The 17,250-nt window shown below is 38.1% G+C and overlaps 1 protein-coding gene across 1 annotated transcript in view; it reads right to left on the reverse strand.

The window, feature by feature from the left end:
• Positions 1 to 1,907: 1,907 nt before the first annotated feature.
• Positions 1,908 to 17,250, reverse strand: part of LOC108698490 — a 62,078-nt gene continuing 46,735 nt past the window's right edge. The window contains exons 14-17 of the mRNA XM_041588969.1: positions 10,728 to 10,768; positions 7,982 to 8,044; positions 6,301 to 6,348; positions 1,908 to 2,427 (exon numbers count right to left, since the gene is read on the reverse strand). Of these exons, the coding sequence (XP_041444903.1) occupies positions 2,209 to 2,427; positions 6,301 to 6,348; positions 7,982 to 8,044; positions 10,728 to 10,768 (371 nt within the window). The 3' untranslated portion in view covers positions 1,908 to 2,208. The remainder of the gene's footprint in view (positions 2,428 to 6,300; positions 6,349 to 7,981; positions 8,045 to 10,727; positions 10,769 to 17,250) is intronic.

Genomic DNA, 17,250 nt, shown 5'->3' on the forward strand with positions numbered 1-17,250 from the left:
CTTAAAGCGGACCTGTCACCCAGACATAAAAAGCTGTATAATAAAAGTCCTTTTCAAATTAAACATGAAATCCAAACTCTTTTTTTTATTAAAGTATTCATCGCTGTTGTAAACTCATTTAAAAATCTCAGATGTCAATCAGATATTGCCTGCTCCTCCTCTATGCCTTAGGCATAGAGGCGGGGCGAGCAATTACTTTCACTTTCCATTCAGCACTTCCTAGATGTCACTGCTCTCCCCACATTCCCCCAGTTCTCTTAACCATTTAATTCTGTAACCAGGGCATGGGGATGGACATCAGGTCCCCCATTCTGGTGCACAAACAAGATTCTGAGATGATACAAGGCTTGTCTTAATAACAGTGTCCACAAAATGGCTCCTGCCTGCTTGTTATAATTATGAATTCACAGACTGAAGGAAACAAGGAAATAATTTATATAGTGTAATTAAAGTTAATTTTGCTTGACTAATGTGATTAAATAGGATTTGGAATCATTTTTTGGGTGACGGGTTCCCTTTAAATAACCTCCCATTCGAGTTGTGAGTATATTCTAATTTATTAGAGTAAAAACAATTCCCATAAATTCGAAATTTGACCTTTACTAACTCAGCCGATTAATTATGTGTATATGGAAGGAATCCTCAGCTTTACATTTTATTTCATAATGCAAAAACAGAATTTGAGTTCAGACAGAGGCAGAAAGCTGAATATTTCCATGTGACCAGAGCTGTCTTGGCAGAATCACCCCTATATTAGAAAGGTACTCCCCCTCCATGGTGCATTTATACGTTCCTTGAAACTTGCAATGACTTTCTTTTATAAGGATGCTGCACATTCCCACAGAAAATCAGTTTTATGATAAATGTGCAGAGGTTATTAAAAAAAAATTCCTTCTAGAAGCCTGATACCTTGCGGAGCTAACAATATTTCTAATTAAAACCAAACTTTGCTGATGACACTCAAAGCCTTGCTTTCTTTTTCATGTTTAATTTTAAACATTAATTGCTTGATTTATAATATATTAACTCCCCGGTACATAATACATTGACAAATAAATTGGTTTCAAGCCTAAAGAGATTACAAATGACTTGCTAAGCTTGGGACATGAGACTTACGACTCTATATTGCCACATTTTACTAATTAGACAACCTATCATCTTGTAAAATAAACAAGCCTTCCATGATTACTGGTAAGATGATAAATCCACCGCTCTGCATCAAAGAAGCCTTTTCCTTCTCCACAATGGCCTTCTGGCAAACACTAAGATCAGGCCTTGGGCTGGCTAATTGGCTACCAGAGTGTGAAGACAAATTGATAATGATGACTAATCAGGGTTTATATTGATTTACTGTACAATCCAATATATCACCTCGACTTGCAGCTTATATATATATATATATATATATATATATATCTATATGTGTGTGTGTGTGTGTATCCACATCACATTCTAGCCCATTAATCTGCAACCTGTTGTATTGCAGTAACATTATTGACATAAGTAGGTCGTTAATTGCTACGGAGATACCCAGTAGTAACGCCATACAGTGTATTTCCTTACACGAGCAACAGAAACATGTTAAAAATAAAGGATCTATTCTCTGGAAACCTTTTATCCAGAAAGTTCCGAATTACAGGAAGGACATCTCCCATAGACCCCATTATGATCAAATAATTAGAATTTTTAAAAATGATTTCCTTTTTCTCTGTAATAATAAAACAGTAGCTTATACTTGATCCCAACTAAGGTATAATAAATCCTTATTGGAAGCAAAACAAGCCTATTGGGTTTATTTAATGTTTATATGATTTTTAAAGTAGACTTAAGGTATGGAGATCCAAATTATGGAAAAATCCTTTATCTGGGAGACCCCAGGTCCCGAGCATTCTGGATAACAGGTCCCATACCAGTACTATCAGCAGTGATTGGCAAATTTGTCCCGTTTCGTTTTGTTTGAATTTTCGCCGGTGTCAAAAATCTTTGACGGCGTCGAATTTTCGTTGCAATTTTGCAGATTTATTCGCCGACGGAAAAACCCGAAAATTCACCACGACTTCGCACCTGGTGAATAAATTTGCCCATCACTAAGTATCAATAATCTTCCTCTGGAAGGCCATTTAAATGAACTTGCCATTAAATGAATAGAACATAGTCTTTGTACAAATGAAGCTCTTCTACTTGTCTGTCTGTTCATTCTCTGTTTATTCATTTTCTGAAAAGTGGTTTCTGATCCCTTGTCAGTTGTTGGCCAATAATTTTGTCCTTGTAGGCAGTCCATATTTTATGTCTCTCATAGTTCTCCCTAATTGTGCTCTCTGTGGGGAAGGTATTCACCAGCTCTTGGGCGATCTGCATGGACTTGGCAGGGGCTTCCAAAAGGAACAGTTTTGTTGGTATAAGAATGCATTCAGCTCCCTCACTGATCTGTTAGAGAACATAGCAGTGAAAAGAATATGAAGAAGGGGGAAAATTATAAAATTATATTTATGCATAATACATCTATTTATACATTCTTTCATAAGGCAGTGATCAGTAAAATATTAAAATAAGAACATTAATCCCATTGTGCTGTTTCCCTACATGGGCAGAATTATCAAGTGAAATGCTAGGTCATCAAAGGAAACGTAGATAAAATACAGTAATAGAACAATGTATATCGAAACAGCCTTAAACTGAATGTGGCTAAAAATGCCATATTTTATATAATGAACTAAAGTTTCAGCTTCTCAATAGCAGCAATGATCCAGGACTTCAAACTTGTCATGGGGGGTCACCATCTTGGAAAGTGTCTGTGACACTCACATGCTCAGTGGGCTCTGAGCAGCTGTTGAGAAGCTAAGCTTAGGGGTCGTCACTAATTATCAAGCAGAAAATGAGGTTGCCCTGTAATATAAACTGATGCTACAGGGCTGATTATTAAATTTTGATACTAATTGCACTGGTTTCTGTGCTGCCATCACCCCCGGATTTGTGGCAATGCCACAAAGGCCACGGTCTAGGGTGGCAAGTTGGTAGGAGCGGCATGCCACCCAGCCGCTTGCTGAGGAGCACTGGGGACACACAGCTCCCCAGTGCTCAGGTGCGCCAGCTTTCACTAGAGTGGTGCGCGCGGCGCGCTAGGACCGTGTGGGCTAGGGGCACCCGTTGCTGAAATCTGACTCTGGCTGCCATGTAGTAATTATCTGTATTAATTACTAATCAACTTATATTGTGAGTTGGTCCCTATGCTCAGTAAGTAACAGCAGCACAGAGCATGTGCAGTATATATTTCTACACATACATATAGGCAAACATTTTTGGAGGGTGCATAGTTGAATATACTATTTCCAGCTGAATAAATAATTTTAATGCTTAAGAAACAATTTTCTGTCTATGGGAATATTGCTCTGCAACAGCATTTGCAGCATTAGTTTCGCATCTATCCAAAGGTGTCTCTCTTGGAGATGTCTGTTCCCTATTCTTTTTATTGATCGTTTCAATGATGTTTATTGTAAAGCATATACAATATACAGTTTATTGTACAGCATATACAAGCATATAAAAGGCACATATAATTCACAGTGATATCAAGAAAAGATCTTATACGCATATGCAACACATTCATCATCACATTTTTCAATGGTTTGGTACATTCTCAAATTTCAGTGGGGTTATTGGAACAAAAAATACATATAAAGGGGGAAAAAAGAAACATGAAACAGAAAGGAAAAGAAGAGGTTAAAGTAACCATTAAAGAGGCTGCACTGAATATATAATGATATACTGTATAATAAAAGTAAGAAAGAACAATACAGTTATAAATCTTTCAATAAGTCAGTGTAGAACGATCAAAGCCACTCGGTGGCGATACAGTAGCAACGGATCCCAAACATATATAAATTGTTTTTGCTTATCAAGAGGAATACCAGTGAGTTTTTCGTTAATTGAGACTTTATCTATTCTTGCCTTAAAGGAGAAGGGAAATCATTTTTACGGGGGGGGGGGTTGTGTAAAAACCCCCAAGTGATCGCATTTACTTTCCTAACACCCCGGTCGGTTATTCTAGCGAGCACCACAGAGCGTTCATCTATTCCGGCCTCTTGTGTCTTCAAATTTCCCAGGGGGAGACCCATGCGGAGTAAAATGAAATAGCTGGCTTTTTCGTTAAAGTTCAACATTTCACTTTACTGCGTATGTGCAGCCGGGAAAAGAAAGCAGGAAGACGATTGCTTTGTGGTTCTTCCTGGAATAACCCAGGCCGGTGTTGTTTTCGCACCCCCAAGTGTAAACGGACTTGCCTTCTCCTTTTAAGGGCATGTAAAGGCAAAAAAATAAAATCCCATTTTTACTTTCTTTAATTAAAAACAAACCTATCTCCAATATACTTTAATTAAAAAATGTGCACCATTTATATAAGAAACCTGACTGTATGCAGTGAAATTCTCCCTTCATTTACTGCTGTGGATAGGAATTGTCAGACAGTCCCTAACTGCTCTGCAGGGAAACAATAATACTTATGAACAGCAGGGGGAGCCCCTGCCTTACTTCCCAGCCATGCAATCAGCTTTGTTTGTTTCCCTGTTTTGATCATTTATGATGATCCCTAAGCATCCCACATCATACTGAGCATCTGCGAAGTCTTGTTCTTGCAAAGATGTTTAACAAAATTACAAGATGGTGACCCCCTGTGGCCAACTTTGAAAGCATAAATCATTTGTTTGATTAGGCTTGTGGTGCTTTTAGTTCATGTTTATGTTTAGTATACAAAATACGTTTATGTTTAGTATACAAAATACAGCATTTCTAGCATTATTCTATTTTAGACTTTACTTTCCCTATGGAAAGATGAATGAGTTGAGCCAAGCATTTTAGTGATGTGCGGGTCATGCTACCCGCCCTCCCTCCACCCACGCCTGCCCATGCCCGACTTCCGGATTCCTTTTATAGACCCGCACCTACCAGCCCCACCGATGATGTCACAAAAGTGGCGGGGCGAGTAGGCACGCATCTATAAAACATCAACCCGGAAGTCGAAAGCTGCCATTTGTAAGGTCGCGGGCGGGGAGAGCAGTCAGAAGAGCTCAACCTGCACCAGCCCTCAACCCGTAAAGGGGGGGTAAGTTCGGCCCCAACCCGCCCGACCCGTGGGTATCGAGCCAGTCTGCACATCACTAAACCCTTTGCAATAACTTAATTGGTGGCAGTATAAATATGTGCGATTAAAGTACGTTTTGCTCCAGAAATGATAGTTTTGTTTAAGAGGGCCCCCTCTGGACATTTAGGTATATTAACCTGTAAAATTGTATGTATTTATTGATATACTCCAACCCATAGGCATTTCAATTTTTCACAGTACCAGAATATATGTGCCATTGTTCACACCCTATTCTTTTGGTGCAAATGCACTGCAGGGATTGATACAAACCACTTTGGAGGAGGCAGTAGCAGTGGCTTCAGGGTTCACCTGTGTCAATAGGGAAAACGGTGCAAAATTCTGAACAAAAGGCCAGTGTAAGGCACAGACACAGCACAACTATATGGACATGCAAGGAGCACATGTTGATGCAAGTACTGAACTGTGTAATCGGTTTGACTGTATTTGTTTTCAATGGCAAAACAAAGTAGATGAGTGAATAAAACAAGGAAATAAATAGTGTGCTGTGAATGCTCTGCTATACTGTATGCAATGTTGACTTCTTTGTTTATTACTGCTATAAATGATCTGCCATATTGGATTTCTGTACCCAATGTTCATTCATTTTTCATCCACTAACCCTCAAAGACTGTTAACCAATTTAATAGGGTTCCCAACTTTTCTGGTGGTTAAACCCAAACAAAAGGGGGGGCATGGCTGATGGCATCGGGGGTGGGGCAGTGATGCTGGGAGTGGGCATATTAGGGGTGAGCACAAATATATTGGGTGGTGTTATGATGCCAGGATTATTCCATCACTTAGATGCCACAGACAGTTGAGATCTGAACAGGCTTTTAGAAAAGCCAAACTGTTCGGATCAAACCCAATAGGAAGCAATCCTACCATTTAAGCAATTTTATCATTTATAATAGGTTTTATACCAAAATGGTGTATCATATATTTAGTATATCATCTACAGAATACACAAACACACATTTACAGAATAGAAAGAAAATACAGAAGAAATATCACAGGTATAATTTGTAAAGTGATTTTATACATACACATTAAAGAGCAGCACCATGCAAATAGCACGGTATATCTCATTGGATAACAGAGTGATTTACATATCAGTGGGAATTCATTTTTTTTTATATTAAAACAAAAGTGGTCAAAAAACTTACCAGGCTAAACCGTAAACCAGAAGACATAAATATGGTCTCTGCCAGACCCTGTAATTGTAAGAAAACAGAATATTTAATGAGAGCACTCTATTGTCAGTCTGCCCACAGTAACTACATGACTCAAATTCAGTGCAAAAAAAAAAAAATGTGGGTGCTGTCATCTAAAACTTATTCCAGTGTCCCTAATAGTCACAGTTCATCATATGATATTGCAATAACTTGTGTTCCCTGATGCTGCCTCATCACACCTCATTATGTTTATGATTCTGTCTTTTTTGCCCTACTGGGTATTAGCTTAAATAGATCCCATTGGTGCATACCATTTTTGGAAGGGAGATAGTGAAAGAATACATTTTTTTATAGTTACCATACTGTTGAATTGGGTAAGACGTGGGGAATTTACAATAACAGTGTTGGATTGTCCTGCCGGTGTACTGGAACCTTTTCTGGTGGGCCCTGATATTATTTGCCTTTCTGGAGCCCAGAGCATTAGCTCTCTGGTGGACCTTTGATGTCCCAGTCCGACGCTGTATCTATAGCTTTCATTTAGAGGCATTATTAAGGCAGGTACAGTACAAGGAGGGAGAAACCTTTTTGCCTTGCAAAGGAAAATGAGTCTGAACATATATTACCAGTGCATGTTGTCTGGCATAAACTATTTATTCCAAACCCAAATCACACTGATACAAGTTGTCATAAAATAATTATAATTAAACGATCAAAAAACTTTTAATTCTTTTGTCCTTCAACAATTTACAGCCTATTATATTTAACCAGCCAAAGACCGTGGGGCAGATTTAGCATACATTTCTGTTAAAAATGGCAAGAACAATTGAGCAGTTAGGGCAAAGTGCTGCATTCCATTCATTCCCGTGATAATTCATTCACTAAAACGTCACGAAAAAACATGCATTGTCTAGTTAGCGAGCAACCATATTATAATGTCTGTTTGAATAAATCAACTGATTTTTGCCTATAAAATAAAATGAAAGGTATATCCTGTTGAACAGTTTTACTTGCTACAACCAATTAGCACGTAGGCTGAACCTGAGCGACCTTTGACAAATAAGAAAATATAACGATCTGCTAGGAAAGTAGAAAAATGTTACCAGTTTCAGGAAGCCCTATCTGACCTTTGATAAATCTGCCTCTGAATGTTATTTAATATGGCAGTAGGTGCCGGCAACTGGCATGATTTTATAGTACAGTATGTGCAAGTGTTTGTCAGATAGTGGGTATGGCAATATTGGGATAATGTAATTAAAGGCACTAAGTTTGCCCAGGGGCAGTAACCTATAGCAACCAATCAGCAGGTAGAATTTCCTGGTCACATGTTTAAAAGCAAACATCTTATTGGTTGCTACTGGTTACTGCTCCTGGGCAAACTTAGTGCATTGTATTACATGTGGGGGTATGTGTGCAATACCACCCCTTAAAAAAGCAATGTTTAATTGTATGAGTCTTACAGAAATCATTTATATCATAATGGGGCTCCCTAGTGGATTGAGATGTAAAATCATAATCGTTTAATATTTAAAAAAACTCTTATTTACGACTATAGCTGACTATCAGAGAGTACCTTGGTTACAGAAGCATGAAATGGGCTCAGTAATAGTAGTTAATAAGGGAATAATTTAGGAAGATGGCAAACTCAATGAAAAAATGAACTAATGAAACTCACAAAGACCCCTCCGTGTTCGAGCGTGCCGACTGTAATGAAACGCCCTGCAGAGGATGCAGTCGCCTACAAATAATAAACAATAATGGGAAAGCTTATTAACGATGTTTTATAAGGAAAACAATCTCTAAACGGTATTGTTTTGTCAGACATCATGGCTGTCATTCCACATTATAACACATTATAAAGCATCACGTTAAGTAGAACACTAAAGCTGAACAACCATAAGCAAATGAGTATATTTAGATACAGGTATGGGATTTCTTATCTAGAAACCTGTTATCCAGAAAGTTCTGAATCAGTCTATTTTAAGCAAATAATTATAATTCTTAAGAATGCCTTCTCTTTTCTCTGCAAACAGTACCGTGTACGTACATGATATGAATCCATATTGGGGGCATAACAATCCTATTGGGTTTAGTTAATGTCTAAAGATTTTTAGCAGAAATATGGCATAGAGGATTAAAAGCTGTGGAAGATGTGAGAACCATCAAAAACATTCAGTCAGTGGTGTAAATAATTGGAAGGTTAAAAACAATTTATCAGGACAAAAGAAGATAGCCTAACGAGTTTTGTGCTTAACTGGGCACTTAGTGATAGGCTGGTATATAGATCCTCATATGGTATAGACATCCAAATTACTGAAAGACCCATTACCCAGAAAAACCCAGATCCCATAAATCCTATACCTGTGTGGCACATATTTGTTCTTGTAATGTATATATATATATATATATATATATTTTTTTATTGCAAAGAATGCTTTTCTTAGAGTATTACCTAGGCATGTTGATTCTATGTTACCAGCTGGCTGTCACTTTCTATCCAGGTCATTAGAAGGGAAACCGTTAAAAACATATTTTTCCATTATATTTTGAATGATTCCTCACATGCAAATTGTCCCTTATGGATTGCTTCTGTCCTTGGGGGTTCAAGTCAGGTGTAATCGCCTGCAGTGTAACTATGGGTAATGACCAATTGAGTATGATTGTATTATCCTGGAGAGCAGGACAGATCATACAGCCTGACTTCCTTTCTCCAAGTAAATACAGCAAATGTAATATTTGAATCTGAAACAAATGTATTCCAAATAGCCAGAGAAAGTAATAATCAGTCACTAGCTTGCTCCGACCAGGCACGGTGATGGGTATCCCCAATGGAATCTTCCTAGATGCACTAAATCAAAAGATGACAGACACACCAATGCAAATGATAGTCTCATAAATATTTGTGTAAAAGAGGCTATGGTAAACAGACACCTGTGCACTAGAGATGAGTCGGAATTCAATCCAGGGACTCACACTTATCCCCAACTAATTCAGTGAGAAAAGGAGATGTAGAAATTTTGTCTACGGCTGTTTAATGCTAGAACAAAAGGAAAGCACGTGGGATGGATTGACTGCTGCAGGTTCCATATTCAGGATAAAATCTAGTTTAGCTTTATCTATGCTTATCACACACACAGATATATATATATATATATATATATATATATATATATATATATATATATATATATATATATATCTAAAAGCTGTGGAAGCTCTGTTTTTGGGTAACAGAGTATCTTTATCATATAGATGCCTATCATCTACTTTTATATTTAACACAATGTTAAATGTTTAACTTTTTTCTTAAAGGGGTGGTTCACCATCAAGTTAACTTTTAGTATGTTGTAGAATGGCTAGTTTTCAATATGTCTTCATTTTTTATAGTTTTTTTTTTTATTATTTGCCTTTTTCCTCTGACTCTTTCCAGCTTTCAAATGGGGGTCACTAAAAACAAATGCTATATAAGGCTACAAATTCATTATTATTGCTGCTTTTTATTACTTATCTTTCTATTCAGGCCTTTCCTATTCATATTCCAGTCTCTTATTCCAAACGGTTCATGGTTGTTAGGGTAATTTATGACCTTAAATTACCAGATTGCTAAATTGCAAACTGGAGAGCTGCTGAAGAAAAAGCTAAATAACTTCAAAATCACAGATAACAAAAACTTAAAACCAATTGCAAATTGTCTCGGAATATCACTCATTACATCATACTTTGGGGGTTATTTATCAAAGTCCGAATTTATCTAATTATTTCTATTAAAAAAGTCCAGCGAACTCCGAATTGGACCTTATTTATCATAGAAAAAGCTCGCTAAAATCGGTTTGAAAAAAATCGGATTTTCCCACCATAATCATGAAACTCAGCGCAGGCCATGATATTGAAAATGAGACCTATGCCATTGACTTCTACAGGACCCCGAAAGCTTGGAGAAATGGCGGATTTTCAGATTCTGACTTTTTCAGCCACAGGGTATAATAAATTCCAAAATATAAAATCAGATTTTTTTTTTCGGTCAGAAAAATCTGAATTTTTCGTATTCGTAGTTTGTTTAATAACCCCCTAAAAGTTAATTTAAAGGCGAACAACCCCTTTAAGGTTCACAAATTGATGAGGAATTTGTGCACCTTTGTGAAATTGTTTCAACACTAATTATATATATATATATATATATATATATATATATATATATATATATATATATATATATATACGTATATATATTTATTTTTATTTTTTAATTTTTTGTATAGTATATTCAGTGGATACTAGAGACCCACAATCTAGATATCTATCTATCTAGGTATCATCTATATCTATCATCTATCTATCCATCCCAAGACCAAGCTACTTATATTATAATGTAAGAACTGTACCAGTATTGGTCAGACAGAGGACACGTATAAAAATCTTACTTGTTGTAAAATGCATTGCACTTCCTCAGTTGGCTTTTTATCTGCAAAGAAACATCAGAATAATTAGTGTAATAGTCTAATTTCTTAAATAACCCCAAGCATTAAGTCAGGGACTCATGTACTTAATGAAAAGGGCTGCTGTGCCAGGTTGGTGATATTGGAAACCTCATAAATATCCCAGATTTCAGTACTAGCCTCTAAATTTTCATATCTTTGAAGGCTTCTGATCCACCAAACTGCAGCAGAAAGATAAACCTAGTGCATGCTTATAAGCACCTGGAGTAGCACTGAGCATGTGCAGTGCCAGTGACACCAGAAGGCTGAACAAGGTCAGAAAAATATGGAGCTATTATTTTCATAGTCATAGGGTTGCAGTGATTTTGGTCTGTAACATTTGTTAATCAACAATTTACCTTAAATTTACTTACCTTAGTAAGTAAGATTGAAAAAAGACACACGTCCATTAGGGATGTAGCGAACTGTTCGCCGGCGAACTTGTTCGCGCGAACTTCGACCGTTCGCGTCCGCCGATTGTTCGCGAACGTTTGGGAACGTTCGCAGTTTGAGTTCGCGTTCGATTCGAATACAAATCGTTCGACCATTCGACCATTCGACCACTAAAATCGAACGATTTCCATTCGTTCGAACGATTTCCATTCGTTCGAACGATTTCCATTCGTTCGAACGATTTCCATTCGTTCGAACGATTTCCATTCGTTCGAACGATTTCCATTCGTTCGAACGATTTCCATTCGTTCGAACGATTTCCATTCGTTCGAACGATTAAAATCCTTCGAACGTTCGATTCGAATGAAAATCCTTCGATCGAACGATTAAAATCCTTCGAACGTTCGAATCGAACGATTTTAGCGGGTGTTCGAAGTTCGCGAACTGTTCGCGAACGTTCGCATTTTTTGCCGGTGTTCGCGAACGGCGTTCGCGAACACCAAATCGGCAGTTCGCTACATCCCTAACGTCCATCAAATTCAACCTTTTTTTTTATATCTGCCTAATTGCCATTGTTTCAGCTTCTAATCAATAATTATTGATAATATAATGATGTATATCACATCTATATATATATATATATATATATATATATATATATATATATATATATTTACAATTAATAACGCCCCTAATTCTCTTCATCTAGAACAATAGATGAGTAATCTCTTTGAAATGCTACTGTAACATATGGTATAGCAAAGGCTTAAGCACCAAAACATTTTTCATATTTTAACGGTGCAACTCACACAGTGACATTTGGTTTCAATTGTCTCTGTTGAGAAATTGTGTTTTTGTTGCAGTATTAGCTTGGCATTAAATCAGCCGTACAAGGCAAAGCTTCTTTAGAACTAACTTAATTAGTTTCCAAACAAATCGTGATGCTGGTTCAAAAACAAAGCATTCAAATAAACTGAATAGGACACACATTCCAACACTTGTTTCAATAGGTTTTCTGAAGGATGTTTCATTATTGTGGAATCCCGTCCCCATCGGGGACAGTTAGAGTGAGCGTAATTCCCAGTCTTTGAGGGGCACCTTGACCATTAAATATCCTTCATAAATATGATTACTGGAATTTTACAAAGATTAATCATTGTTAAATATTATGTTTGTATTTACATCAAGGATCTTAGCTTCCAGCCAATGTTAAACAACAACTTCCAGCATTCAACCACCACCAGCCTTGAGTCATATGAACAGGAGACAACAGAGATAATTACTAGTAAAAGCTGCATTCTACATATTTTATCTACAACAATCTTCCAGTCTCTATAACTAACCATTAGTTAGCACTTGAGACAAGCCAGACCAAGACATCAACAGAGATTGGTAGTACCATAATACTGGGTGGAGACTATTATTATTATTATTATTAACATGTATTTATATAGCGCCAACATATTGCGTAGCACTGTAAAGTAAATGTGATTATACAACTACATCACATGAATTACATATATAGAATATATGGAGTAACAAACATCACAATCAATAAAGGTACAAAGAGGTGAGGAAGGCCCTATGCATAGGCATACAGTCTAAAGGGAAGGGAGTAATACACAAGGTGTGGGAGTGGGCAAGATCGAAGTAAGTGGGTGAGAAATGTGGTGTTGCGTTTGGTAGTTAAGCAGAGTGAGGGTAGGCTTCTCGAAAGAAGTGCGTTTTCATAGATTTTTTGAAAGCAGAAAGGTTGGGAGAAAGTCGGACAGACCGTGGGAGAGTGTTCCAGAGGAGGGGTGCAGCCCTTGCAAAGTCTTGAATGCGAGCATGTGAGGAGGTAATGAGAGAAGAGTTGAGTAGCAGGTCAGTAGAGAAGCGTAGTAAGCGAGTGGGTGAGTATATAGAGATGAGTTCAGAGATGTAGGGTGGAGCAGAGTTGTGAAGTGCTTTGAAAGTCAGTGTCATTAATTTGAATTTGATTCTGAAAGGTAACGGAAGTCAGTGCAGGGATTGACAGAATGGCGAGGCAGAGGAGGAGCGGTTGCTGAGGTGTATGAGCCTCGCAGCAGTGTTCATTATGGACTGGAGAGGTGACAGTCTCTGGAGGGGGAGGCCAATTAAAAGAGAGTTACAGTAGTCTAGACGCGATATGATGAGAGAGTGAATAGGAATTTTGGCAGCGTCTTGGGTGATAAATGATCGTATTTTGGATATGTTCCTTAGGTGGAAGTGACATGATTTAATAAGTGACTGGATATGAGGAGTGAATGACAGGGCAGAATCTAGGATAACCCCAAGGCACCGGGCCTGGGGAGAGGGGGTGATAGTGGAATTGTTAACTATGATGGATACTTCGGTGATGCTACTGGTGTTAGTTGGAGGAAAGAGAACCATTTCAGTTTTAGAGAGGTTTAATTTAAGGTAGTGTTGCGACATCCAGGTAGAGATAGCGGACAGGCAGGAGGAGACGCGAGTTAGGAGTTCTGGGTTGAGATCAGGAGATGAGAGATAGATCTGAGTATCGTCAGCATAGAGGTGGTAGTGGAAACCATACGAATTTATTAATTTGCCAAGGGAGGAAGTATAGAGGGAGAATAGTAATGATCCCAGGACAGAGCTATAACCATAAACCTGGATAAGATGTCACTATAATGTATGATGTTTTTATTTCCATAGACTTTCCCCCTGATTGTCACTGTCTAAAAAAGTTTACCAGCACTGTCAATGGCAAAGTAAAGCAGGCCATGCAGGTCACCACACAAGGAGTTCAGTCGAGCCACCCAATAATCATATTACACCTGAGTGCTTACACAGACCCATCAGAAGAGGCTGCTCAATGGTCTAATCAAGTCCTCACCAGACAAGATTTAAACTAGCAATATAAATATCTGGCCAATCCTTAAAGGGATACTGTCATGGGAAAATTTTTTAATGTTAATAGTGCTGCTCCAGCTGAATTCTGCACTGAAATCCATTTCTCAAAAGAGCAAACAGATTTTTTTATATTCAATTTTGAAATCTGACATGGGGCTAGAGTCATGGGGGCTGCCCAAAGTCATGTGACTTGTGCTCTGATAAACTTCAATCACTCTTTACTGCTGTACTGCAAGTTGGAGTGATATCACCCCCTCCCTTTCGCCCCCCCCCCAGCAGCCAAGCAAAAGAACAATGGGAAGGTAACCAGATAGCACAAGATAACAGCTGCCTGGTAGATCTAAGAACAACACTCAATAGTAAAAACCCATGTCCCACTGAGACTCCTTCAATTACATTGAGAAGGAAAAACAGCAGCATGCCAGAAAGCATTTCTCTCCTAAAGTGCAGGCACAAGTCACATGTCCAGGGGCAGCTGGGAAATTGACAAAATGTCTAGCCCCATGTCAGATTTCAAAATTGAATATAAAAAAATCTGTTTTCTGGATTTCAGTGCAGAATTCTGCTGGAGTAGCACTATTAACTGATGCGTTTTGAAAAAAACATGTTTTCCGATGACAGGTTCCCTTTAACTAGGTATTATTTGGTATGGCTGTGGTTTTGGCACAGGACAGGACACAGCACTATAAGCTAAAGGAATCATGCTCCCTGTGTCGGTATGATGTTATGGTATCTCTTTGTACAGGCACGAAATCCCAAATGAAGCATTTTCCAGCGATCCCTGCCTGCTAACACTAGAACTGAGCTGACGAGTAGGTTAGGTCTTTTGACTCTTGCAGTTCTCCCAGACACAACTATGACAGATTACCTGGTGTCCTCTAGTCGTCAAGTACCCGTAACACACGGCAAAATGAAAATGATTGTTAGTGTCAGTGGCATTGGGGACATGTTCAGTGGCACTGCTACAAACTTACATTAGCAGTAAATAGGAACAACATCTCTTTGCGCTTCGATTTATCCATATGGTGCCAGTATATGCTAATTTGCCATTGAGTACCCCCATCCATTGTCCACCATGAAAACAATAACACAAATATTAAGAGTACAAGTGGCATTATTTAATTCTGCATAGTTTACTTCTGAAGTTAATATATTAGATCAGGTTTGGACCTGCTCTCTTAGATTTCCCAGACCCTGTAAAATCTTGACTATGATTCATGTCTTTATGCAGTTACTTTGTATTGTTTAGGATCACAGAACATTGCATGAGACCAAGTTGTACAATGTATATATAGCCTTAACACTTAGCCAGGGCTTGTCTGACATCATTAACACCCCCTGGTATGTTATGTTTTACCCTAACCATATTTATTTGTACGTAGGTGGGAATTACATTTTTTTTAAAATAAATACACACTGAAGCATGTTTTGACCCCTAAGCTCTGTGGTAGAGATTACCCAAAACCAAAGGTGTTGCCACAGCTGTATTGATATCCATTATCCGAGGCTAAATGCAATGTTATTTTAATTTATATGCCTCCATTTTTTGTGTGAAAATAGAACAGTGTCAACTTACATAGATTTATACACTTGCAAATGCCCTCAGCTATGTAAAGTCTGTAATATTACAATTCATTTTATTTTCAATACAAACTCTATGAGCATGGTTTTCCCCTGTGCTTACCACTTGTCAGAGATCCAGCTAATGATCTCCTGATTTGGAAAAGGGCCGTGACCTCTACCCGGTAGAGGAGCTGATAGAGCCGAGAGAGAAAATAACATTATTTTATAATCAAACTTTGGAGTTTCAAACTTTCACTCTGCGAGAATGTATTTGTACTGCAATTGTGTATATGTATGCAGTGTTGTCTCTATATGTATGGATTGTTGTCACTATAGCTGTGGTTCTAATTTAAGGTGTACCCCACCTGGGTCTGCTCTGTATGCAACCAGGCCCGGATTTGTGGAAAGGCCACCAAGACCCAGGCCTAGGGCAGCAGTATTTTACCTCTGTTCTGTATTACATTAAAGGAGAATTAAACCCTAAAAATGAATATGACTAAAAAATACATATTGTGACAGCAGCACAGAGCATGTGCAATGAATCAGCAGAAAAGAAGATGGGGAGCTACTGGGGCATCTTTGGAGACACAGATCTTTACTGCTAAAGGGCTGTGGTTGCCTTGGGCTGGTACAGAAGCCCAAAACATAATGTACAACATTTCTAGCTACTTCTTTAGTTAGGCTTTAGTTCTCATTTAAAGCTTTGTATTCCCTCTTACAAAGAGAGCATGTTTTTCTCAAAATGGATTAGTTGTTCTTTCAAATGGAATGACTTTTAAATAAAGCATCTCTTAGAAATGTCAGATTCCCTGTTTTTATTTGATTGGAAAGGCTCTACTATATATATTTGCTTCCTAAAGTTGTTTTATAATGCATTTAATGATTATTGATTGTTGTCTTTTAACTAAAAATCAAATTGCATTACGCCTTCATTAAGTTTGTGGTTTGAGAGGGGCACATAAGTTGCTCTGCTCATTCACCCCCACTCGCCCCCCTTTGACATGACATCTCCATGTTCTCTGCATTTTCTGTAAATCAGCATCCTCTGCCCTCATGGAGGAACATAGGTATCCAACTGCCTAATCATGGGTGAGCCCATCTTTTTAGCACCTATTTATATGAGTATATTAAGGAGGTTCAAATTTATCTATTTTCTGCTACAAATTCTGATCAAATCCGCTCAGGTTTTTTAGGCTTATTTATTATTACATTTTCCCCAAAATTTTCTTTGCAGGAAAAAATTTCACAAATTTTCCAGACTTTTTCATCTGATTCACGAAAACTCCGAAAACTTTGGGGTATTGCCCGAAACCCAGCGCACACCAAAAAATCATCAATTTACATACCTTCGAAGTTGCGCCAGCGTTGGCTTCGCCACACTTCGCCAGGCAAAGTTTCGTCAGGGCGCCGCTAATTCACTAAAATCCGAAGTTGCACTCAGGGAGGCAAAAGGTAGGGAAGTTGAGCTACTGTTAATTCGTCAAGCAAATCGAAGTTACCCTAGCGATGCCTAATTTGCATACGGTGCCATGTTAAAGTACAATGGACGTATATGTAGCAGCAAATACATTACACTACACAAGTCTGGGAAAGATTCATAAAATAAAGAGAGTTGTTATATTGCCCTATACATGTG

Source organism: Xenopus laevis, chromosome 1L (assembly GCF_017654675.1).
Source record: "Xenopus laevis strain J_2021 chromosome 1L, Xenopus_laevis_v10.1, whole genome shotgun sequence".
Lineage (NCBI taxonomy): Eukaryota > Metazoa > Chordata > Amphibia > Anura > Pipidae > Xenopus > Xenopus laevis.